The sequence below is a fragment of the Tenrec ecaudatus genome, chromosome 1 (genome assembly GCF_050624435.1).
Source record: "Tenrec ecaudatus isolate mTenEca1 chromosome 1, mTenEca1.hap1, whole genome shotgun sequence".
NCBI classification, from domain to species: Eukaryota; Metazoa; Chordata; class Mammalia; order Afrosoricida; family Tenrecidae; genus Tenrec; species Tenrec ecaudatus.
In genome coordinates this window covers 125,486,757-125,513,280 of record NC_134530.1, presented here as the reverse complement: position 1 = coordinate 125,513,280, position 26,524 = coordinate 125,486,757, and the positions used below count along the sequence as shown (strand labels likewise).

Here is a 26,524-nt window from a genome sequence, read left to right as displayed (position 1 = left end):
AATAATAAGATCTGATTTGTTTTATCACTGGTTTCCATGGATAGTGAATTTTAGATGAGACACAAATGTATCTGATTAGAAATAAAAAGCAATAGAGTATTTATTGTATTGATGGTTTGTACTGAAGTTACAGAAAAGAGGTAAAAAAATGCATTTCAGAATAAACTCACTCACTAGCATCAAGTCTATGCCAATTTAGAGCGACCTTATCTAGCAGATGGACATTGAGCCTCCACTCAAGGACTCCCTCAATGCAAGAATACTTTCTTCTATTAAACTGGCATTCCATGATGCTCACCTTCCTGACATGATCGCTGAAGACAAAGAGGGTGCATTAGCAAATGTGGTGAAGAAAGCTGATGGTGCCTGGCTATCAAAATATATAGTGTCTGGGGTCTTAAAGGCTTGAAGGTAAAAAAGTAGCCATCTAGCTCAGAAGCAACAAAGCCCACATGGAGGAAGCACACCAGCTTGTGTGATCACAAGGTGTCGAAGGGATAAGGTATCAGGCATCATCAGAACAAAAAAATCTTACCACAGTGAATGAGGGGGAGTGCAGAGTGGAGACCCAAAGTCCATCTGTAGGCAAATTGGACATCCCCTTATGGAAGGGTCATGGGGAAGAGATGAACCAGTCAGGGTGCAGTGTAGCAGCAATGGAAAATACAACTTTCCTCTAGTTCCTCAATGCTTGCCCCGCACCACTATCATTATCCCAATTCTACCTTACAAATCTGGCTAGAGGATGTACATTGGTACAGAAGGAACTGGAAACACAGGGAATCTAGGGAGGATGATCCCCTCAGGACCAGTGGTAAAAGTATCGATACCGGGAGGGTGGGGGAGAAAGAGGAAACCGATTACAAGGATCTACATATAACCTCCTCCCTGGGGGACGGACAACAGAAAAGTGGGTGCAGGGAGACGTCGGACAGTGTAAGATATGACAAAATAAAAAATTATCAAGGGTTCATGGGGGTGGGGAGCGAGGAGGGAGGGGGAAAAATATGAGGAGCTGGTGCCAGGGGCTTAAGTGGAGAGCAAATGTTTTGAGAATGATGAGGGCAACGAATGTACAAATGTGCTTTATATAACTGATGTATATATGGATTTTGATAAGAGTTGTATGAGCCCCCAATAAAATGATAAACACAAAACAAAACAAAACAAAAACATTAAGCGACCTTATCGGACAGGATAGAACTATATAAAGTATCTCTCCCACAGAATGTTTGGTGCTTTTGAATTGCTGACCTTGCTGATTGCAGATGACACCAGGGCTCTGATGCCAGAATTATATTTTAGAAATAAAATTGGGTCAGTGTCAAAAGGTCTAAAGTCTGAGGATGCAAGTATCAGTAGTCACCAGCAGCAACAGAGTTAGATGGGGGTGTGGAACAGGCTAATTAGGAAGTAAAATAACAAGTTTTAATTGAAACACATAATTAGAATATAAGTTTTTTCTCATTCAGATTTTTCTAGTTTTGCATCACCTATATAGTAAAGAGAAAACCAGTAATTGTGATATCCTTCCTTAGTATTTAGCTCACCTAAGTTCAGCTGTCAGATCTTTTATAGTACTGTATTTTTCTTCCAGCGATAACTGAGCCTTCTGAAGTACATCTCTCAATTCTTGCAGTTGCCGTAAAGTACTTTTTAATTCTCCATGAGCATTTTGCAGCTCATTTTCTAGTGTTTCTCGTTTCTGCGAGGCTTCTGTTAGTTCACTTTCAGTGTGGTGATGTAACTTTTCTAACTCCTTCACTGTGAAGAGAAAGAGCAATTTTAGAAATACACCCACTCCTCACTTATCAAAATAGATAGGTTTCAAAGACCCATTTATAAGAAATCAGCACAAAAGTCAATTATGTGAGTCACCATACCCCATCTGTAGTATGGGTATTGCATCCACTGCCCTGGGCCCCCTCCTTGCCTCCACCAGAGCCCACAGGGTTTATGGATGGTGGTGGCCAGATGCTACCTACTACACTACTTACTGCCTTCTGCCACCTTCCTTGGGTACCCCTCCCCTACCAATCCTGTCTGCCCACGTCCTCTAATTACTGTACGACCCTCTTCCCATCTCCCCCCAGCCCCCCTGCCCCAACTCCCCGCACCTTTGGACTCTTGCCTGACCTCTTCTGCTTGCTCATGATTTCGAGTTGTCCCGTCATTACCCTGTAGCCTCTGTGGCTGGACTGAGATGTCTCGGAAGAATAGGAGAAAGCGACCAGTGGCCGCTCAGCTGCCATCCCTGGTGCGAGCCAGTTGTCACTAAAGCCTACAGTATATCATTCCGGGTGGCCTACTGAGGATGCCCCAGGCTCGCTATGACTCTGTAAAGGGCCCAGACTATCCCAGAGAGGTGCAATCTGAGAATTTTTGAGTTGTTATAAATGCAAAATATTGGATCATGAGGTAGTTGATAGGGGAAGATTAGATGTATACACAAAACACCTCATTATTTAAAACTTTGTAAATAATATACTGAAGACTCTCTGGAAAAATAATTACTAACTACTCATTGTTCCTTCTAGCCCCACCATCCCAAATTCTCACTTAAAACACAAGCAGGCAGTTAACCAGTTGCTCACCAGCATTTGTTTTCTTATCAAGTTCTGTCTTTGTCTGTTCTAAGATCATATCTAATTGAGAGAGATGCATTGCTTTGTTTTCACCATCTCGTTTTAGGTGCATCATTTCCTTCTCCATTCTGGTCAACTCTTCTTTGTACTGATCCATCTCAAGTTTTACTTGCCTAATTTGAAAAAATTATACAGATAAAAATGATTTTGGAAATTTGTGTAAGGACAAATATCACCAGCAAATATCTAGTCAGAATCTTAAATCGCCTATGTTTTTTTTTTTTTTAATGCTTCAACTGAAAGACTTATTCTACACCTGTTACCAATAAACAAGACTCTACTAACTGGTAAAATTTAATAAGGCTAGCATTCTTTTCAATCTATTTACATTTAACCTTTATATGGAAGCTTCTCTATCTATAAATAAATCAACAGGCACCTTTATGCCCATTTGTTGGCCAACTAATTAAAAAATCACTAATGTCATCCTCAACTGTAGATAGATTCAACAGATTTTTTTCCCCTTTTGGTCTTTGTTATTTTATAAACTGAATGTACAAAGGTTAGATTCGTTTAAAAGGTTACTAATTTGGTGCCTATAGGTGAAACTGAGGACATCCATAAACCCTTGAAAGTACTCGTATTGAAGTATGCAGAGGGACATATCTGAATAAGGGAAAACTCCTAGCCTTTCATCAGATCCTCAAATGGGTCCAAGGCCCAACAAAATTAAGAACTACTTTATTGTACTAGTACTCCTGTGATACAGTTAAAAAAATCCCAGGTACATTAATTTTAGTTTGATTATCTTCTTAATTATAGAAGATTTAAACAGATAATTTTAAAAGAATAATTGAAAGAGGTTGGTGTACAGTGTCAGAGCTGACAGCTTACGAGCAAAAGAATGGGGGGAAAAGTATAAAAAAGCAGATAAAAACAACTCTAAAAACAGTAGTCCATAGACACTTCGCAAAAGACAAACAAGGACTCCTTACACCTGCAGTTTCATTAGGGTATTATTATGTTTCAATTTTAAAGACATAATTTTATGATTAATCAATGCAGTTATATTTCCCCCAGTGTCGCAAAATGTAGGCATATAGTAGTTTCAGGAAGATCTAACTGAGTGCTGCATTCTACACTAGAAGAGAGGAGTAAGGTGGTAAAGGGACTTGGAAACCAGTGAGCTTCATAACTAGAATTCATGTCATGAAAGGAAACAGTTCATCAGAGGAATGAGACAATGGGAGGACTGAAGGACTAGAGGTGCTAAGGAAGTGCTAAGGAATCTACTATATTCAGTTTATCTAGAGGATGTAAATACTAGAAATGATAAGATCTAAGCTAACGCATGGGAGTAGCTGAAGTGAGATAATTTTTCAGACTTGGGATGAGATGGGAGAAGGGCTAACTGTGGTGTTTGGCATATACAAAGATAAAATTACAATGCAATTAATTTTCGTGAAAGCAGACACTGATGGAAAGATTGGTGGGCAGACACATCAACAGAAGCTAGAAGCTCTAATGATCTGTAGTTTTAATTTTAAACATGGGACATGTTTTTGATCCTATGAGTTGTTACTTTGTGTACACTGGCCCTATCTTAACATGACTCTATCTTAACCCCTGTTGATGGATGAAAGGCAACGTGGGGAGAGATGTGCTAGTTGTTGAGGTGGACCTCAAAATAACTCAGATGTGATCTTTGCCTAAGGAGCCCTGGTAGCACAATGAGTTTCACATTGGGCTTACTGTTGCCAGTTCAGTGGTTCAAACCCACCAGTCTTTCCATGGGAGAGAAACTGAAGCTGTCTGCTTCTGTATATAGTTAGTCTCAGAAGCCCTAAGGAAAAGTTCTATTCACCACCAGCCCCCAACCCCCCTTCTATAGAGTTGCCATGAGTTGGAATCTATTCAGCAGGAGTGGTTGGTGAGATCTCTGCCTCAAAACAAAAACCAAAAACAAAACAAAACAACCACACTTTTATACAGGAGTTAGGGTTTTAGACTATATTGCAAAAAAGGTCAAAATGGAGGGTTTTAGAGAGGTGCAAACAAAATGCTAGGGAACAGAGATTGAAGAAATTAATTCTCAAGTAAATGTTTCAATGAACATTATCCTACTTAAACTCAGAAACTATGGATAATAAAGCAGAAAGGTAAAAAACATTCACATTTACCTGGCAGTACCAGTAAGCTCAAGAATCCTTTGCCTTTTTAAATCTGCTTCATGTGTAGCTGCTTCACATTTCTCTTCTATTTTTCTCAATTTTTCGGTTGAACTTTCCCTTTGCTTTTGAAGTTCTTGTTCCAGTTTTGATACCTGTGTAAAGGAGTTTTTAGTGTTTTAAGTGGTCTCAGTTCATTCTTTAGAGCAGCAATTCTCAACCTGTGAGTCGCCTGGCTCATAACAGTGGCTGCCAGAAATTCAAGTCAGATTCAGAAGAGAATGTAGAAGAAGGGATATCATTGCTAATGTTCAGATGGACCTTGGCTGAAAGCAGAGAACACCACAAAGATGTTTACTTGTGTTTTCTTGAGTATCAAAGGCATTCGATTGTGGGGATAACAAACTATGGATAGCACTGAGAAGAATGAAAATTTCAGAGTATTTCATTGTGCTAATGTGAAACCTGTACAAGGATCAAGAGACAGGGTTCTATCACTGTACTATCCAATCGATATGCTGAGCACCCAATCGGAGAAGCTGGACCGTATGAAGGAGAATGTGGCATCAGGATTGGAGGAAGGCTCATTAACAACCTGTGATATACAGATGACACAACCTGCTGGCTGAAAGCAAGGATGACTTAAAGTATTTGTTAATGAAGATTAAGGACTGCAGCCTTCACTATGAATTGTAAAGATATTAAATATCAAGAAAACCAAAATCCTAAAAGCTGGACCAACAGATCATGATAAATGGAGAAAACATTGAAATTGTCGAAAGATTTTATCATACTTGTATCCATCATCAATGCTTATGGAAGCAGATGTCAAATCAAGCAGTGTATTGCAATGGACAAATCTGATTCAGGAGACTGCTTTAAAGTGTTCAACTTTGGACACGTTATCAGGAAGGACCAGTCCCTGAAAAAAGACACCATGTTTGATACAGTAGAAGGGCAACCAAAAAAGACCCTTCAGGTGATGCACTGACTGACACAGTGGCTGCAACAATGGGTTCCAATGTAGCAACTCTGAGGGTGGGTGGTCCCAGGCCAGGCAGTATTTCCCTTCTGTTGTACATTGGGTTTCTGTGAGGTGGAAGGAACTTGACAACACCTAACAAAACTGCATGGAATGATGGAAAATGGCCACAAGATTAGAGGTGGCTGCTGCATTACACAGATATAGAACTCCATCTATTTCCAATGGAAATGTGGAGCCAACCTTAAAATATGAATCTCTAATGTTAAATAGGAATTCATATAGCTAACAAAAAATCTATGAACAATATGCGGGGGTTTCAAGAAGTTCATGGGGAATTTGCAGTCCTTTCATTCCATTTTGTACAAATAAAAGAAACTGCATGATAATAGATACCTGTTTTTCAAGTTTAGTTTGAATGTCCTCTAGCTCTCCATTTCTAATTGTCTCCTGTTGTAACATCTGCTGTTGTTGCTGAAGAGTATGCTGTAGAATAACATTTTGCTCTGTAGTTTCTTGAAGGCTGTGATTTTTTATCTTTAGCTCCTTCTGTAAACAATATACCTAGGAAATATATAGATTTCTCATTACATGAAATGTTTAAAATAAAAAAGCAGTCGTATCATCAAAGTTTGCTTTCTTGTCATGTTAGGCAGCTGTTCAGCTGGCTAGTTTGTCACATGGGAAATTAAGGTTCAGTTTGCTGAGAGGGAGATGTGTTTCTGCTTGCAAGGCTGGTCGCAAGCTGAATCTGGAAAATATTGAAGGCTGATTTGCCCATCTGGGGCACGGAAACCTACTTCCACTGTGGTGTCTCAAATTTTAATAGTTTAACTTGTCATTATGCCTATATGACCAGCCCTCAATAAAGTCCCTGTACTTTAAAATTAAAGCAAGCTTGTATGCAAAGAAACACAGCACATGTGTTGTTTCATGTTTTTTGCAGAAGAGATGAGCATGTTCTGTGTGAGCCATCCCACCAGCAGGGGCAGAACACAAGATGCCATGGATGCCTGCGGACACACCCCAATGGGTGTCGTCAACCTGACAACTGTAGTACACTACCACCATAATGACACTGCAAACATGTTAGGGGATGTCTATCATAGTAGTATCGCAACTTTGCAATCCCAGCAAAGTATTCACACTGGAACATTCACACTCCAAAACACAGATAAGGCAGTAACAACTTAAAAAGTTCACTGATTCACACCCCAAATATTTATTTAGGTATTGACTTTGCTGATCCCTAAAGGTGCTTTAAAAGATACCTTCCAGGTTATGTCGGAACATCTATTAAGAAGAGGAAAAAGTAGGTTTTTTGTTCTAATAATGTGAAACTTGAAAATGTGTCAACAGAAATTATCTTAAAATGTTAATATACAATGTACATAATTTAATGTATATATTATTCTTCACTCCCTCCCAAAAGGTTGAATATCTGATTTAAAATTATGCAATTATTTATAGTCATAAATAGCAAAACAAAAATTTAAATATTAAGTAAATCATTTAATTATCATATGCATAACTATTCAAATATGCATGAAAATGAAAGGTAAAATATTAAGGATTGGGTTGTAGCTGAGTCTTCTGGAAATTTGTTTTTTTATTGTTGTTTACATGATAAAGCTGTAACTTGTAGTAAACTATCCCCAGCTTCTAGCGTTGTTTGTACTAATCTGCATTGTTTCTTTTTTTTTGGCATTATCTGTCTGCAGAAAAATAATTTATTTAGAACAAATGTGCACAGTAAAACTTGTTTTCTTTGTCCGACCACCCACTCTGCTAATTCCTGATAAAACTGCAGGTCTCATTTCTGTAGCATTTCGTTTTACATAGAACTGACTTGCCTACAAGATAGGCTTTAAGAATTTTTTTCTTTACGAGAATATTCTGTCTTAAAATAAAACAAAATAGGAGAAAAAGGATAGAACTTGAGCAAAACAGCAAGAAAGCTATTTTAATAATGTAGCTACTTGCAAAATCATTTCAGTTACATACAAGGGGGGCCTCAAAAAGTTTCTGTAAAATTTTCATTATCTTATAATTTTATCTTCCCACAAAGTTTTCGAACCCTCCCGTCTATTCAAGTTTCTAATGTTAGTTCTATCACAAAGAGTAAGTAACCAAAAAATAACCTGTATATGTTGAATGTTCCTACCACTTGTCTGTCAGCTTTTTGTGCTGTGGTAGCTTGTTTGTTGCTATGATGCTAGGAACTCTATCACTGGTATTCCAAATACCAGTACAGTCACCCACAATGAACAGGTTTCCGTCGAGCTTCCAGACTAAGAACAGACTACAAAGAAGACGTAGGCTGCCCGTTCTGGAGGAATCAGCCACAGAAACCCTTATGAACGGCACTGAAACACTGGCAGACACTAAAAGGCCTAATGAACACTGTCAGAGATAGTGCCAGCAGACGAGCGCCTCAGGTCAGAAGACACTCCAAATATATGACCAAAAAGAGCTGCCCTTTCAAAGGAGAGTCAACCGTAATGACATAAATGGAGTAAACCCTATCTGACCTTCACTTGCTGATGAGGTAGGACTCAAAATGAGAGAAAACAGCTGCAAAACTCTACTCCGAACCAGAACTTCTCGGAGTGGATGAATCTAGGAAAACTCAAAGTCATCAAAAATGAAATGGAACATAGGAAGATTAATATCCTAGGTATTAGTGATGTGAAATGGACCAGAAACTCCTATGGTTTACACTGCTGGGAATGACACAGCAAGAGAACTGGCATTCTAATTCGTCACCAAAAGGACACTTCAAGACCTATCTTTAAGTACAGTGCTGTCTTTGACAGGATTGTATCTATCCCCATTCAAGAAAATCCAACCAATACAACTATAATTTAAATTTATGAACCAACCCCTGAAGCTCGTGGAGAAATTGACTAATTTTACCACCAACGACTTAAGTCAGAAATTGATCAAACAGGCAACACGATCCACTGATGATTATTGGAAAATACCATCTTGGTGACAGAAATGAGGCTGGAGATCACATGATAGAATTTTTGAAAGATAAACAACTTCTTCATAGCAAACATCGTTTTCAAAACAACACAAATGATGACTACAGACATGAACTTCTCCAGAGGGACTACACAGAAATCAAATTGACTACACCATCGAGCAAAGACAATAGAGAAGTTAAATCCAGGTTAGGGGCTGACTGTGGGAACACACCACCAATTGTTCATATTTAAATTCAGGTAGAGACTGAAGAAAATTCAAACAAGTCCAAGATCCAAAATTTGACCTTGAGAATATCCCACCTAAATCTCAAGTACAGATTTGCTAAACGGAATACTAATGACAGAAGACCTGATGAGCTGTGGGAGGACTGCAAGACCATCATGCATGAAGAAAGCGAATGATCAGGGCCTGTACACAACCTGTACACACCATCTCAGCTCCTTCCTTTCTGCCCTCCTCTCTGGCGGGACTGAATGGTCTTCAGAGACGCCCCCCGCCATGAGGAGTTGGTCGTTACTAGGTGCCAGTACAATCACCCTCCCTCTGCTAGACAGCCCTCGCCAGGGATCGTGCAGAGGGCGGGGCCTCTGAAGCGGAGTGGTGACCTCACAGACCCTGGTCTCTCTCTGTGGTGAAGGCAGCTGCTGCTTCTGTGTGACACAGAATTTGGGCCAGACTTCAGCAACAGAGTCAAGGGAGTTACTATAGTTGAACTGATAGTTTATGGGAATGTTGCTCGATCCTTTGGAAAGGAAAGAAGAAGATGGACACACTTATCAGTGGACAGTATATGCGTAAGACCATATAAATGAGGATAGGTCATCAAATGTGAGGAAAATCCAGTTTAAATTACATGAAAATTATGACAATCCCTTGAGTTGTTACTAAGTATCCATATGAAATTATAGAAACAGAATGGGGTGAATTTGAAATAATCATCAAAATATTTTTCATTATACTAATGAAAGATCTGTAACCCTGTATCATCTATTAAAACACTTTCAGTCCGACACCAATGCAATGCTGGGGAACAAGACGGTAGTTTTAGAGTATTTTGTTGTTGTTTTTAAATCATTTTATTGGGGGCTCATACAACTCTTATTACAATCCATACATGTATCGTGTCAAGCACATTTGTATATCTGTTGCCATCATCATTCTCAAAACATTTTCTTTCTACTTGAGCCCTTGGTATCAGCTCATTTTCTACTGTATCCACCCACCCCCCACGAACCCTTGATAATTTATAAATTATTATTTTGTCATGTTTTACACTGTCCGTTGTCTCCCTTCAACCACTTTTCTGTTGTCTGTCTCCCAAGGAGGGGGTAGGTTATATGTAGATCATTGTCACCAGTTCCCCCTTTCTTCCCCCACCTCCTCCTTCCCCTCCTGGTATCGCTACTCTCATTGTAGGTCCTAAGGGGTTTATCTGCCCTAGATTACTTTTCTAGCTTTTATCTGTACCATTGTACATCCTCTGGTGTAGCCGGATTTGTAAGGTAGAATTGGGATCATGATGCGGGCAGAAGGGAGGAAACATCAACGAACCAGAGGAAGGTTGCACGTTTCCTCAGTGCTATACTACACCCTGATTGGCTCGTCTCCTCCCCATGACCCTTCTGTAAGAGGAAGTCCAATTGTCTACAGATGGGCTTTGGGTCCACACTCTGCACTCCCCCTCATTCACAATGATATGATTTTTTGTTCTGATGATGCCTGGTACCTGGTCCCGTTGATGCCTCGTGATCATACAGGCTGGTGTGCTTCTTCCCTGTGGGCTTTGTGATGCAACAATTAGTAACAGTGTCTTGTCAGCTAACATCAGGAGCCTATGCGCATGAAACAGAATTGGCAGAACTTCAAGTGAAAACAAGAGAAAAATTAGAAGCTGCCAAGAAGAAAACGAGATTTGAAATTGCAGAGCTTAAAGAGATATTAAAAGCAAGCCATGAAACTATAAATTGTTTTAAAAATTAAATCACAAAGAAAAAAATTTAAATCAGGAAACTTGAAGATATTCAGACAAAGGAGATATAAACAATTATGAGAAAAATTTGTAAAAATAGATTGGAAAAAAAAGGTGGACATAAAGCAAATGTTAAGTATATTAGAAGAACTACATGTACAGTTGCTGACCATGAATATCTGAGCAATGAGTCAAAGTATTTGTCCTAAGACAAAAGGAAACACAGAGGAAAGATCCCCATCCTGGCTATTTTATATCTGATGTGCCCAATAAGAGCTCAATGAATATAGTTTATGGATCCCGAAAAAAACAAAAAAAACCAAAAGATCACTAAAAAGACAGGAAAGATCAAAATGGATGTCAGAAGAGACTCTGAAACTTGCTCTTAAATTGTACAGTGACTAAGGCAAATGGAAGAAATGATGATGTCAAAGAGGTGAAGAAAAATTTTCAAAGGGCAGCTGGAGAAGACAAAGTAAAACATAATTAAATGTATAAAGGCCTGGAGTTAGAAAACCAAAATGGAAGAACACACTCAACATATCATAAACTGAAAGAACTAAAAAAAATTGCCATTTTAAAAGATTCTATGGGTCATAGATCAACTGATGCAGGAAGCATCAAGAGAAGATGGAAAGAATGCAGTGTATTCAACATGCCTCCATTTCAGGTGGTGGCATATGAGCAAGAACCAATGGTGCTGAAGGGAGAAAGTCAAGCTGCACTGAAAGCATTAGCCAAACAGAAGGCTCCAAGAATTGATGAACACCAACTGAAATGTTTCAACACGCTGATGAATCACTGAACGCACTCATTGATCTATGCCAGCAAATTTGGAAGACTGACTGGAAGAGATCTACATTTGTAGACATTCCAAAAAAGGTGACACATGCAAGTAAAATTTGCTGAAGATCATCTAACAATGGTTGCACAGCAGTACATTAACAAGGAGGCGGCAGAGGTTTAGGCAGATTCAGAAGAGGATGTGGATTAAGGGATATCACTACTGATGTAAGATGCATCTTGGCTCAAAGCAGAGAATATAAGAACGATGTTTATTTATGTTTTACTGACACTACTAAGACACATGGACCATAACAATCCATGGAAAGCCTTGAGAAAAATGGGCATTCTTGAACACTTCTTTATGTTCATGTGGACCTTGTACGTGGATCAAGAGGCAGTTGTGTGAACAGAACAAGGGAATAATGCTCGGCTTAAAATCAGGATGGTGGATGAAATAATAATAATTTATAAATTATCAAGGGTTTGTGGGGAATGGGTGGGAGGGAGGGGAAAATGAGGAGCTGATACCAAGGGCTCAAGTAAAAAGTAAATGTTTAGAGAATGATGATGGCAACAAATGTACAAATGTGCTTGACACAATGCATGGATGTATGGATTATGGTAAGAGTTATATGAGCCCCTAATAAAATGATTTTTAAAAAATCAGGAAGGTGTGAGTCAGATTTATGTCCTCTCATCATCAGTCACATGTCCCACTTTGGGCGGGACAGTCCCGATTTTTAACAATTTTTCCCGCATCCCGCAGCGTTTTAAAAAGTCCCGATTTTTGGAAAGAATGCACGACAAGCTAGGGTATACAGTTTTCGGCTGCCATGTGGCTACTTCGCCAGGATATGAGTTTTATCAATGGTGTCCCGCTTTACCAATGTTAAAATTTGGTCACCTTATAATTACACAATCTGTATGCTGAGGAAATAATCAGAGAAGCTGAATTATATGAAGAAAATGAGGCATTAGGATTGGAAGAAGGCTTACTAACAGCCTGTGACACTTCTTGCTTGCTGGAGGTGAGGACTTGAAGCACTTCTAATGATGATCAAGGACGGAAACCTTCAGTATGAATTGCAATGTAAGGAAGACCAAATTCCTCACAACTGAACCAATAGGGAACATCATGACAAATGAAGAAAAGCCGGACGTCAAGAATTTCATCCTGCTTAGATTCACAATAAAAGCTATAGAAGAGGCAGTCAAGACAACAAAGACACATTGCATTGCTTAAACTGTTGCACAAGACCTGCCTAATGTGTTGAAAAGGATGCTGTTTTGTGGACTAAGACAACCCTGCCCCAAGCCATGGTATTTTCAATTGCCTCATCTGCATGTGCAAGCTGGATATTGAATAAGGACGACTGAAGAAGAATCCATGAATTTAAATTACGGTATCAATGAAGAATAGTAAAAGTACCATGAAATCCTCCCTAAATAAACCAATATGTACGGGAAGAAGTACACAGCCAGGATGCTCCTTACAGGCAAGGATGGCGTGACTTCATCTCATGTACTTTGGACGTACTGCCAGGAGAGACTAGTCCCTTGAGAAGGACATCAAGCTTGGTAAAGCAGAGGGGCAACAAAAAAGAGTAGTAACCGTGACAAGATAGACTGCCACAGTGGCTGTCACAATGGGCTCAAACATGAGAACAGCTGTGAGGATGGCGAGGACCAGGCAGTGTTTCCTTCTGCAGTGACAGAGCCTCTGAGACAAGCCGTAACTCACTCTATGACATCTCAGAACAACATCATCAAATTTTCATTGATATTTTGTTGTATTATCCTTTAACTTCTAGTTGGTTTCACTTTCAAAATATATAAAGAACACATCATTTTTATATTATATTCTCTGTACTAAATTTATTATTGCATTCAAAGAATTTTCCAGATGACCACTTTATAATTAAAGTGAACAAAAATTAGAATTAACATAAATTCTACTTTACACTTAACTTTATCTAGCACCAGTGTGTATCTAAAGCCAAAATCTCTCCTAATTATTACTTAAAAATCAATATACCACAGAAAAACTACTGATATTCTGTCAATGCCTCACAATTTAACTGCAATTTGAATAAGAATATTTACCAAGAAAATGACTGATTTTTATGCAGAAATGCTTGGACTTTTCTTATATCTTATTTACATTCTTCTATTATGTTGACAATGAAATATTTTTAGGTTATTGACATATAGTTCTTACATCACACAGTCAACAGTTCAATCACTGCAGCATTTTACAAGCACCACCACCATTTTACAACGCTTTCTTCTGTCTTGTATCCTTCAGCAATTTTGCATGAGTACATCATTTTATCACCTCTAAAAGCATTTTTCAAATACTTCAATATGGAAAAAGTATTAAAATTTAGAACTCAAAGGTTAAACTCACATTAATCATCAATATATTTTGAAAATTTGAAGAAGCGCTAATTGTAGTGTTACTACTACATGTAATACTAATGCTGCTACCACAAAAGACCCAGGAATTAATGGTGACAACAAGAAAGGAATTACGGCTTTTATGCTTAGAGAATTTCATTACCGCCGTCTATCAAGGGCAGCCTACAGGGGTTCCAATGTCTACATCATCGTTTGGCTGAGGCAAACGCTAGAGGAGCAGCTTTCTGCAATGGGTAAGCAACACGGATTTTTCCAGATAGCGAGCTTTTGATCCTTGTGCTCCTGGACCACTTACTTAAATTTTTCAGCTAGTGTGTGCTTTAGGAATATCCACTCATTTAAAATTTCCAAACATCTCTACAACATCCCTCGTATTAACCGGAGAGAGGCATTTTGAAATAAATCAAAATTTCCAACACCTCACTATATTCAAGGGGGCTTCAAAAAGTTCATAGAAAAACACCATTATCTTTAAATTCCATTTTCAAACTTTTTGAAGCCCGTCATATATAATGAAAATCTCACATCGGTGCTATTACCAGTATAAGCGATTAACTGTATTAACTAGCATTAGGAAAAGTTTTCTTTCTAGGCATTATAATTTGCTCTAAAGACAAACAAAAGTAAAGAGTACTTGGATCAATACTTGTGTTTCTTACCAATATACAGGGACAAGTATAATCTTGTAAGGTACTCTTTCTAGTAGGCAGAGTAAGTCAATGAATGTACAGTTCAGCAAACAATTTAGCAGCAATAAACAGACTTGTTGATTCTTATGATTTACCTAATAACTTGATTGGTCTTGTCATTCACACCTGATTTACAATTCTGAATTAATTCAATTTAGTTCTAGATTTTTATTTTAAGAACTTGGAAATCAGCTCTACATTTAATATGCAAATATCTACTATTCAATCTAGTCTCTAAGTTTGTTTCTAAGAACTTAAAGTCAAAAACCCAACAAATTTTCCTGTTTCAAACTCTGTCTGACTCTAAATTCTGTCACCTTTAATGTTACATAGCTGTGGGTGCACTTAAATCTCAAGTGTTCAGCTAGTCTTAGCTGAGTTAAAAATGACAGCTCTTAGGTTTGTCTCTGACTTCCTCTGCTATGCTCTGCTTATTGCAGGAAACTGTACAGTAGAACCCCGCTACTCAACTACATCACTATTGACATCATCGGATTTCGATGCAAAAGGTCGAGAAAATTTTGCATTGGAGCTGGAACAAAACATCGGAATCTGACCCAACGCACGTTGATTTTTGTAAACAAAAGCAGTTCATGTTTTGGTCATTTGGCGTTGGTTGGAGTTGTTAGTACACATTGTTTAAACCTTTTGTGACTGTGTTTCAAGCATTTTGCTATAATTTTCTTAGTTTTGTGGCTTTTTTGTACTGTTTTTAGATAAAAAACATGGGTCATATGAGTTTTTTTTAAAAGAACCTTCAATATTGAAGATGAATTTAGCAAACCCTTTTAGAAAAGTTAAGGAAACACCAACGACAGACCACATTAGACTGATTTTTTCTCTTAGAGAAAGCTAGCCCGGTCCTAGTGAAAAAAGGCAAGAAGGGGAAAAACTCCTAAGAAGCAGCTACCAGTTGATTTTATAGAAAGGGATTCCCCTTCCAAACACTACTCTCTCTCCATACCTCTGTCTCCACAGCCATGGCCATAGATCTAGATCCTCATCAATCTCAAGGTAGGGCCATACTGTAGTAGTTAAGAACTTTCGTTAAATGTTGTGTTTCTTATTTAAATTATATTATTTAACTCTGAACTTACTTTGAAATTTCTGTGTAATGTTTTGTATAAAAAGCCAGGTTTAGGGTAAAAACGTCGTGGTTGAGAATGGCTTCCTCCATTTTTGGTTATTTTTTTAATGGGAAAAATTAATTTGGAACTTGACTGCATCACATCTTGACGCTCCTTCCAGAACGGGTTAGTGACGAGGTCTGGGGTTCTACTGTATTTCTAGGTTCCTTTCGGAGACAGGTTCTCCTCCTCTAAGACCCTCAGACCCTTTCTCTGGGGACCCAGCTCCAGAGGCAGCCCCCCCCCTCTGCATTTGTTATATCCTCTCTTCCTAAGCATGGCAATAGGCCTCTGATTATGCTAATCTGATTTGCTTTAGTAGCCTGTTCGATCTTTTCTCTACAGTTCTATCATTTGTATATTCTCTGTACAAAATTCCATTCATTTGAAACCTATAAAAAGGGTTTCTGGATTTTTGTTGGCTGGATCTTTCTGATGCATATTCAGAATTGTTGGGTATTAAGAATTAAGGAAGGTGGGGTAGAGAGAGGGGGAATCGATCACAATGATCTACATATAACCCCTTCCCATGGGGATGGACAACAGAAAAGTGGGTGAAGGGAGACAATGGTCAGGATAGGACATGAAAAAAAATTGATAAATTATCAAGGGTTCACGAGGGAGGAAGGGTGAAAAAATGAGAAGGTGATGATAGCAAGGACTCAAGTAGAAAGAAAATGTTTTGAAAATAATGAAGGCAACAAATGTACAAATGTGCTTGACACAATGGATGAAAATGTATGGATTGCAGTAAGAGTTGTACAGGTCCCAAATAAAATGATTAAAAAACAAACAAAAAAACTCCTCACCACCATTATATGCAAAATTTTGGGGAACTGAAATACCATCTGTTTTACTTACCTGTTGACTACTACAATTCTAATAAAAATTTGAAAACCCCCCACCAAAAAAATATATGTATAGAATTAAGAATTGCTGGATATTATTTTTAAAAAAATGAACTTTAGGTTTAAATACATACATAATATATTCTAACAAAGAAAAAAATGTTAATTTATACGCTTTCTCCTTTATGTAAACATTTAAGGAATGTTATTTGGAAAGTAAAATACTAGAAACTCAGGATACAGAGATTTTATAATTATAACTCAAGAAAAGCCTCCAATGTATTATCTGAGAAGCGCATCTCAGAAAATAAAGTTGAACTTTTAAAACTAGTTCTCAGTCCTTCATACAACTAGAAGCAGCAACAACAAAATGGAAAAATTAAAGGTTTTATAATTTCTAAATCTAAAACAATGTGCTCTTATTCATTTAATATTATAATGCTTTGATATTAGTGATTTATTCTAATTATCTTTTTTTTACATTAGGGGCTCACACAACTCTTATCATAATCCATACAAATACATTCATCAATTGTGTAAAGCACATCTGTACATTCTTTGCCCTAATCATTTTCGAAGTATTTGCTCTCCACTTAAGCCCTTTGCATCAGGTCCTCTTGTTTCCCTCTCCCTCCCCACTCACCCCTCCCCTCATGAGCCCTTGATAATTTATAAATTATTATTTTGTCATATCTTGCCCTATCTGGCGTCTCCCTTCACCCCCTTTTCTGTTGTCCATCCCTCAGGGAGGAGGTCACATGTAGATCCTTGTAATCGGTTCCCCCTTTCCAACCCACTCACCCTCTACTCTCTTAGTATCGCCCCTCACACCAGATCCTGAAGGTATCATCCACCCTGGATTCCCTGTGCCTCCAGCTCCCATATGCACCAGTGTACAACCTCTGCTCTATCCAGACTTGCAAGGTAGGAGGAAAGCTGTATTCTTCATCGGTGCTACGTCGCACCCTGACTGACTCATCTCCTCCCCTAGACCCCGCTGTGAGGGGATCTCCAGTGGCCGACAAATGGGCCTTGGGTCTCCACTCTGCACTTCCCCCTTCATTCACTATGGTAAGGTTTTTGGGTTTTTTTTTTATGATGCCTTATACCTGATCCCTTTGACACCTCGTGATCGCATAGGCTGATGTGCTTCATCAGCTTCCTTCACCACATTTGCTTATGCACCCCTTTGTCCTTGGCGATCGTATCATGAAGGTGTGCAGCCAATGATATGATTTTTTGTTCTTTGATGCCTGATAACTGATCCCTTCGGAACCATGTGATCACACAGGCTGGCGTGTTCTTCCATGTGGGCTTTGTTGCTTCTGAGCTAGATGGCCGCTTGTTTATCTTCAAGCCTTTAAGACCCCAGACACTATCTCTTTTGATAGCCGGGCACCATCAGCTTTCTTCACATTTACTTGTTCACCGCTTTGGCTTCAGAAGTTGTGTCGGGAGGGTGAGCATCGTAGAGTGCCAATTTAATAAAAGAAAGTATTCATGCATTAAGGGAGTGCTTGAGTAGAGGCCAAAGGTCCTTCCGCCACCTTAATACTTAACCAATAAATATAGACACATAGATCTATTTCCCCATCCTCTTATATATATTTGCATGTACATGTCTTTGTCTAGACCTCCATAAATGCCCTTTGACTCCTAGCTCTTTCCTCTATTTCCCTTGACTTTCCTCCTGCCCCACTATCATGCTTCGTCCCCACCTGGGTTACAGCTATACCTCTTCTTTACGTTACCTTACCCTTGATCATTCCCTACCAGGCCTGCCACTTCCCCCTCACCACCAATTTGGATCCCATGTTGTTCCCTTGTCCCTGGGTTAGTTAACACCACTTCCTTACCCCCCACCACCCCCTATCCCAAGTCCCCCGGAACTGTCAGTCCCATTGTTTTCCCTCCAGATAGTTCATCCAGCCTATCTTATTTAGACATCTAATTATCTTTATATAAAGAATTCTTTTAAAGTGTCAATTTCTAACCACCACCAATCTTTAAGATTGTTGAACCAAAATATCAGTCATTCATGATCTGATTTCTTCTGTATGAGGTCAATGTAAACATGGTATATGTAAAAAAAAAAAGGTCACAGGACATTCTTATTTTATAATAAATAAGGCAATGGCTAAAATAAATAAATAAAGCATCAATTTCTGTTACACTGAAACAATGTCTATTTTTTTAAAGAACGTTCTTTAGCAGATACGTATACTTTTCAATCATTCTAAAAATAATGTGTGAAATAAAATCATTTGGACACAAACTACAAATGGAAATGTTAACTTACCTCTTCAGATTTCTTCTTTAACTGCTTTTCAAACTTTTCTTTATTTCCCTCCAATTGATTCAAATGCAAAGCAAGTTCTTCCTTACAAATTTCCAGTGCTGAATCTAGCTGTCTTACCTAAATAAGCAAAACATTTTTAAAAGATAAGCAAATTATACTACTTGTGATTAAGTGCTTAATACTATACAGATTAATCTCCTAATTTTATTCACTGCTGCAAATATTGAGTACATAGTCCTAGTTGGTATATAGAATGTTATAAAGGAATGAATTTACTGAGAAAAAAAATAAATTCTTTGTTGGAAACCAGAGAACACAATTCTGAGGCAGAAACAGGAGCTGAACAAGTACAGGAGGACATCTTGGAACAAGAGTGTGTTCAGGGGCAAATTATGGTGAAAAGAATGGTGACGCTTTCAGAACTTAGGGTGTCAATCAAAAGCACGCATTCACAGAAGACAGCATTTGGGAATAAAGTTGGCAAGATAAACAGGGTCCAGTTGTTAAAAACCTGTAGACCAAACTAAGTAATACCCTTGCTTAAAGTAGAGAGTAGTCTTTAAGTCTTCCTTACACCTCCTTAAACAAGAGACATAGTAAAGTCAACACAAAATGGTGTATAGGGGTCAGTGATGCTAAGGTATAAATAGTCTGAATAGAGAGAAATCACAAAGAAAATGAACCTATTTCAATCCAGGGGGACTAGAAAAGGACTGCCTTTGTTGTGCGTGTCAGGAAGGCAGCAACGTAATTGTATTCAAGTGTGCATGCAACTTCAAATGCTTTCTTCTACCTTAATATTAAAGGACAAGTGAACAAAAAGCAACCAGGTTCATTTTCCCACAAAAATGTTAGTTCCAAGGTCACCCTGGCATACATGTTCCATATCCCATTTGTGAAGATAAGCCATGCCTTGCTCCATTCTTTTCCTTATTGTAATTCTGAGCTTCTTAGGAGAGGATATCCCGCCCGCCCCCCCACCCTGTCTTAATGCAAAAAGCATTCTAATAAGTAGTCTTGAAACTTCCAAGAAATGTCTGTAAGGAGGAAAAAGTTCTCTTTTGTCAATACTAATTTACATAACAAAATTATTCTTATAATTCTTATTTCTAAAACTATAAATCTTATAAGACACCCAGACTTATAAGACTGTCCCTCCAGCCTCTAAAGTGGCATTAAATACACACTCACACTCTCTCTGTGATTCTGAATGACTGCCTTTTAAAAATAATTTGTTCACTTGGTAATAATTTTTAAGTTAACATTTATTAACATCTTCTATGTACAGTAAAAAATATATACATATATCTGACACTATCAGAATATCACTACCTAAGCACTATCATTGTAATTACTGATTCAAGTGTGAATTCTAGATTAGTTACACAAGTATTGAAGAACAGGGACTTCACATTACCTCAAAAAATCACGCCGTATTTATTCATTACAAAGGGAAAAAAAGGTTTCCTTAACATGACGTGACGGGGCAATCACCATCTTAAATAAGGTGTCAAGACTGATCTTGCTAATAATGAGGTAGTCTGACATTGTGTGCCTCCTGATGTGAAGATATGGGCCAAATATATTATACCCTATAGTGTTCTTGTTAGCATGGACTGAAGGGAGTGGGTAAGAGATGACAAAATAATAATTAATAAATTATCAAGGGTTCATGAGGGCGGGGAAGCAGGGAGGGAGGGGGGAAAATGAGCTGATACCAAGGGCTCATACATAAAGGAAATGTTTTAAGAAAGATGATGGCAACAAATGTAGAAATGTGCTTGACACAATGGGTGGATGCATGGATTGTGATGAGTTGTACGAGCCCCCGATAAAACAATTAAAGAAAAAAAACCCTGAGAATCAACAAAAAAAAGAAAAAGGCAGTAAGTTGGAGAGTCAAATGCAGCATGCGAACTACATTCAAGTCCTAGATTGGAGAAGGAAATAAAGAACAAGCATAGCAGTACTTCTCAAACTTGAAAGTGCGTGCAAATCAGCTTGATATGTCATTGAAATACAGAATCTAACTGAGTAGCAGGGCCAGCATTAACAGAGAGGCCCAGAGGCGCCCACGCTCAAGGCATGCATGTGCCAGAGCTTCACTCGGAGAGTTAAGGTTCTTCTCATTTCTGTCCCAGACATCTAGCTTGCCTCACATTCTGTAATTCTAACAAGCTGCCAGGTGATGCGGATGCAGCTAATCCATAGACCATACTCCCCGATAAAGTGTAGGTGAATGCTTTGACAGCTCCCTGGGATCACCAAAGGGTGCTCTGGGAAGCACTGCCATTAACTGTATTTTGTGGACATAAGGCTATAAAAATACTTCTTGATAATTGGGGAAATGACAGTATAAACTCTGAATAGAACATTACTATTAAATTCCTCTAGGGTCCTAATAATAGTGTGGTCCTAGAGGAGATTCAAGTTTAAGAATTAAAAGTGTTAAGTGCTACTTAACTCAAGGCCTTCAAATGGATTTCAAGTCAGAGAGGCATGTAGGCAAGAGTAGAACTGTTTCCTACTGTTTGTAAGACCATAAAATGATTACAAGAGCAGACAATCTCATCTTTTCCCCAAGGAGCAGTAGGTGAGTTTGAACTGATGACCATGCAATCAACTTGTAATCCATTATACCACCAGGACTCCTTGTAAACTGTTACAACATCTGCAATGTCCTCCCAAATGGTTTGACAAAAGGAAAGTGTGTTTGTGTATGTATGTGCGTGTGTGCACATGCTCGAAAGCAGAGAGAGAAATTAAATGAAGTAGGCAGAAATTATCAGTGAATGCAGATGAAAGAACAGTACTCAGTCATGCCTTATATCATTTTTTCAGTTTTGTGGGTTTAGAATTTTTCAAAGTAAAAATTAATTTAAAAGGACTAATCAGTTAAAATTAGTAATTTTTAAAATATCTACAAAATGTGTTGGATATTCTTATTTGAACAAAGTATTTTTGAGTCTGAGTTCACTGTATACAAACCATATACAGATGAAGGGTGAAGGAAATGAAAACAAAACCTATTATTACTCTGTGAACCAAAGGTATTCACAGCCTGGGCAGTCAGGGAGTGTTGAAGGCCTTCTTTTATCCCTTTGTAGTACTTACTGTTGAAGACTTTCTTGGGGAAAGAAAAAAAGAAATCCAGAGTGGAAAACAAAACAAGAATGAAGTGAGTAAATACAATCTTTAAGAAGAACATTCTCAATTTTCTATTCAACAGGTAACAATTTGTTTAGTTTATGAGTTTTTTGTTATATAGAACAGAATTTTCCCATCAGTCTTTAGTTCTCATTAGAACCAGCTGCGAAGTCATAGTGCATCTCATGGTGTATCAGAGAAGCACTGTACTCCAGACTTTTCACTGGCTGAGTTTTTAAGTAGGCTGACCAGGCCTGTCTTCCAAGGTGCCTCCAGGTACACTCGGACCTCCAATTTTTCAGTGAGCAGCCAAGCACATTAATCATTTGCATTACCCAGGGACTCCAAGCTCTCATCAGTCACACTGTTACAAGTGATGCAGCTTTAAAATGAGAGTTAAAATTTTCCTGCAGTTCCATGATGCTCACCTATGGGGAACCACACTGGAGACTCAGGGGCAGGATTCTCCTGGTCTGACCCCACCACATAGAGACAAAACACTAAAGGAATATGGTAGAGCAGTGGGGGGAGCAGAGCAGGGAACTCCCGAGAGAGTGCAAAGGACAGACTTTAGGGCCAGCGCATGGGACCCCATCGGACTCGACGGGAGGACACTCCTAGAGGTCAAAAAACAGACCTTGTTCTATTTACAGGTTTTCTTTTTTAAAATAATTTATTTATTTATTTGGTCAATGGTTTTCTTTGTTGTTGTTGTATTCTCTTTTCTCGCTTTGTCTTGTTATGACTTGTTTTTTGTGCATATTATCTCTGCAGGTCTATCTAGATAAGATAGGCTGGATGAACAATCTGGAGGAGAAAACAATGGGACCGATGGTTCGGGGGGGGGCATGAGAGAGGAGGGGGGGTAAAGGAGGTGGTATTGACCAACTCAGGGACAAGGGAACAAGAAGTGATCCAAAATTAGTGGCAAGGAGTGTGTAGGAGGCCTGGGGAGGCTTGATCAAGGGCAACGTAACCGAGAGAAATTACTGAAACCCAGATGAAGGCTGAGCATGATCGTGAAACAAGAGTAAAGTAAAAGGAAATAGAAGAAAGAACTAGGAGGCAAAGGGTATTTGTAGAGGTCTAAATACAGGCATGTACATATGTAAATATATTTATGTAGGATGATGGGGAAATAGATCTACATGCATATATTTATAGGTTTAGTATTAAGATAGCAGATGGACATAGGACCTCTGCTCAAGTATTTACTCAATGCAAGAACACTTTGTTCTATTAAACTGGTATTCCATGATGCACACCTTCTCAACATGATCACTGAAGACAAATGGGTGCATGAGCAAATGTGGTGAAGAAAGCTGATGGTGCCGGTTATCAAAAGATATAGTGTCCGGGATCTTAAAGGGTTGAACATAAACAAGCAGCCATCTAGCTGAGATGCAACAAAGCCCACATGGAAGAAAGCACACCAGCCTGCGTGATCAAGAGATGTCAATGGGATCAGGTATCAGGCATCAAAGACCCAGAACAAAAACTCATATCAATGTGAATGAGAGGGAGTGCAGAGTGGAGACCCAAAGCCCATTTGTAGACAATTGGACATCCCCTTACAGAAGGGTCAAAAGAGACGAGTCAGTCCGGGTGCAGTATAGCACAAATGAAACATACATCTTTCCTCTAGTTCTTTAATGTTTCTTCTCCCCCACTATCATGATCCCAATTCTACCTTACAAATCTGGCTAGACCAGAGCATGTACATGAGTACAGATAAGAGCTGAAAACACAGGGAATCCAGGACAGACAAACCCCTTAAGACCAATAATAGGAGTAGCGATACCAGGAGGGGAAGGAGAAAGCAGGGGTGTGTGGGGGGGGGGGCAACTGAGCACAATGATCTATATATAACCTCCTTCCTGGGGGATGGACAACAGAAAAGTGGGTAAAGGGAGATATCGGTCAGTGTAAGATATGAAAATATAATAACTTATAAATGATCAAGAGTTCATGCGGGAGGGAGGGAGGAAAAAGAAATGAGCTGATACCAAGGGCTCAAGTAGAAAGAAAATGTTTTGAAAATGATGGCAACAAATGTACAACTATGCTTGACACAATGGACGTATTATGGATTTTGATAAGAGCTGTATGATTTAAAATAAATAAATAATATAGACTACAAGGAGCCTTGGTGGAAAAATGGTTGAGCCACAAGGGTTGGCAGATTGAACCTTCCAAGCAGCTCTTTGAGGGAAAGAGCTGTATCTATTTCTGTAAAGATAACATATGTCACAAGGGGCCACTATCAATACCCACTATCAACTTGTGCACACAACAACCAAAGGTCAAAATCAATAGCTAAAATAATACTCATGCTATTCTCAATTGAGTATCTCAACTGATCCTTAGACTTAATTCTCACTCTGACCCTTGTCTAGGGTGTTATTTCCCCAGTTTTACAGATGAAGACACTTGTGTTCAAAAAGCATATGGAATCTGGCCAAGGTTGTAGCAAGTTAGTAAGCACGCTGAAGCCAGATCTCAACTGAAATCAGTTTAGCATCAAAGCCCAGGTTTTTAACCATGAAAATTTACTAAAAAAGAAAATTTACTAATAGCCAAATCATATTTTACCCAGAAACTCCGGCTTCATTCTTCAGTTAATCTTACAGTAGAATTAGTAGAAGGAAGTCAAACAGAGCTAGTTTTTGTTTCACGTCCCTTCATTTCCTGTTAATTCTTTAGTGGCTACTTTGACAAGCAGCGATTCTAGTTGAAGCTTAAAAAGAAAATTAAGGGTAAAAATAAAGAGGCTAGTCTATAAACTAGAGAGGTAACTATTTAAATGTATAATTTGTGAAAATATATTGCTCAAGTCAATCATTTAGCTCTTAATGGTCTTTGTGATTTTTTTAGACAATTATCATTAATAAGAAAAGTAAGTGCTAGCATACTAACCTTTATTGTTTCTTCAGACACTTGGTTCTGTAATGCTTTCAAAGCTTCATCTTTCTTCGTATTTTCCTTTTCCATTTCCTGAAAGCACACAGATTGGTTGAAAAATATTTAAGTACAGACAGAAACATTTTACATTAGTAACAAGGCTCTTACTAAACAATTAATGATTTAATAAGAAGTAAAGGTGTTAGAGAAATAGAAATTTTAAATTAGTCAGCTTCTGAATAGTATTTTTATAAAGATAGTTTTACCCCTTTGCTTTCTGTCAAGAGTCTATCTAGCGACTCAAGATGATGATGTTTGCATATGATATCTTGTTGCAACAAGGACATTGTTTTTTCTTGTTCTTTAAACTGTTGATCTTTTTTCTCAAGTTGAGCTTCAAGCTAAACATAAAAACAAGATTAATCTTCCAATTTTGAAATACACAAACAATAATACAAATGAACCTACCACTGATCTTACATAAACTTTAACATCTTGCCAAATTTCCTTCAGTTTTCTGCCTTTTAGAGAAGAAATTAAGTCACATGTCTACTGGTTCATTTTTCCCTTACTCAACTACATGATGAAATTGGTCTGTATCACTCTCTGGTGGGTGTCATCCTCATATTTTTTTTTTTTGGTGTGAGGTTTTAATATATATATATATATATATATATATATATATATATATACACACATATACGAATATTATGTCATTTTTCTGTTCTGAATATTAACATAAAAACAATATCAACGATGCTGTAAATCTTGGCCCCTTGCTTTTATGACTCAGTATTGTTTTAGAGCTTCACGTTGATAAACGAGGCTCTAGTTCATTTATGTTTGTGACAGCATAATGGTTCCTTGTAAGAACAGTTTCTTCAATCCTCTCTCTACTCAGGCACAATTAGGTTGTTTCTGCTTCTTCACTATTATGATAAATATTGCAGTAACATCCTTTGTACGTGTCTCTTTAGGCACACGTGTAAGAGTTTCTGCAGTGTAGACCACCTAGAAGTGGAATTTCAGGTTGCAGACAGACTATAGACATTTCCGACTTGACTTCCGTATCTTTAAAGCGCATTAATTTATACCTTCACTAGCAATGTATAAAAAAGTCTTGCTTTCTATAGCTTCACCAACAATTGGTATTATAAAGCTTACAAAAAACTTTTATGATATAAAATTTTTAATTAAAGTAGCGTGCATGTGCACACACGTGTGTGTACACAAAGACACATATATGCAAACAAGAATACTGTAGACAAATACACATATACACCATTGTGGTACAATGAATTACTTAATAAAGCACTTGAAGTCCTGCAGGATCATGGGACTCCCACAAAATGACTGCGTGGGCTATGCAAGTAGATTGCTGTAGCCCACCAAGGGGATTGGCCAGTCTGCTAACACTACAGATAAGATACATGGAACATTAACAAATGTGTAATTGTACTAAAAACAAAACAAGGTCACATGGAACACTTGTGAGGATAGGGTTGTTCAAAAAGGTGTAAGGACCTCTAATAAAGGAATTGGTCAATTCTGGCATCCCATTGGGCTTAAAAAAGAGCCAATCCCTGTAGGAGAAGGAAGGACCTGAATGCTATC

General features: G+C 38.3%; 1 protein-coding gene and 1 pseudogene across 1 annotated transcript in view; one reads left to right on the top strand and one right to left on the bottom strand.

Annotated features, from left to right (window-relative positions):
- The window catches only part of CCDC18 (coiled-coil domain containing 18), a 108,521-nt gene that overhangs the window by 33,667 nt on the left and 48,330 nt on the right, over positions 1-26,524 (bottom strand). The window contains exons 16-22 of the mRNA XM_075558499.1: positions 25,177-25,311; positions 24,926-25,003; positions 18,863-18,979; positions 6,132-6,299; positions 4,766-4,908; positions 2,595-2,758; positions 1,551-1,764 (exon numbers count right to left, since the gene is read on the bottom strand). Coding sequence (XP_075414614.1) covers positions 1,551-1,764; positions 2,595-2,758; positions 4,766-4,908; positions 6,132-6,299; positions 18,863-18,979; positions 24,926-25,003; positions 25,177-25,311 — 1,019 coding nt within the window. The remainder of the gene's footprint in view (positions 1-1,550; positions 1,765-2,594; positions 2,759-4,765; positions 4,909-6,131; positions 6,300-18,862; positions 18,980-24,925; positions 25,004-25,176; positions 25,312-26,524) is intronic.
- Positions 7,017-10,706, top strand: LOC142429151 (YEATS domain-containing protein 4 pseudogene; annotated as a pseudogene).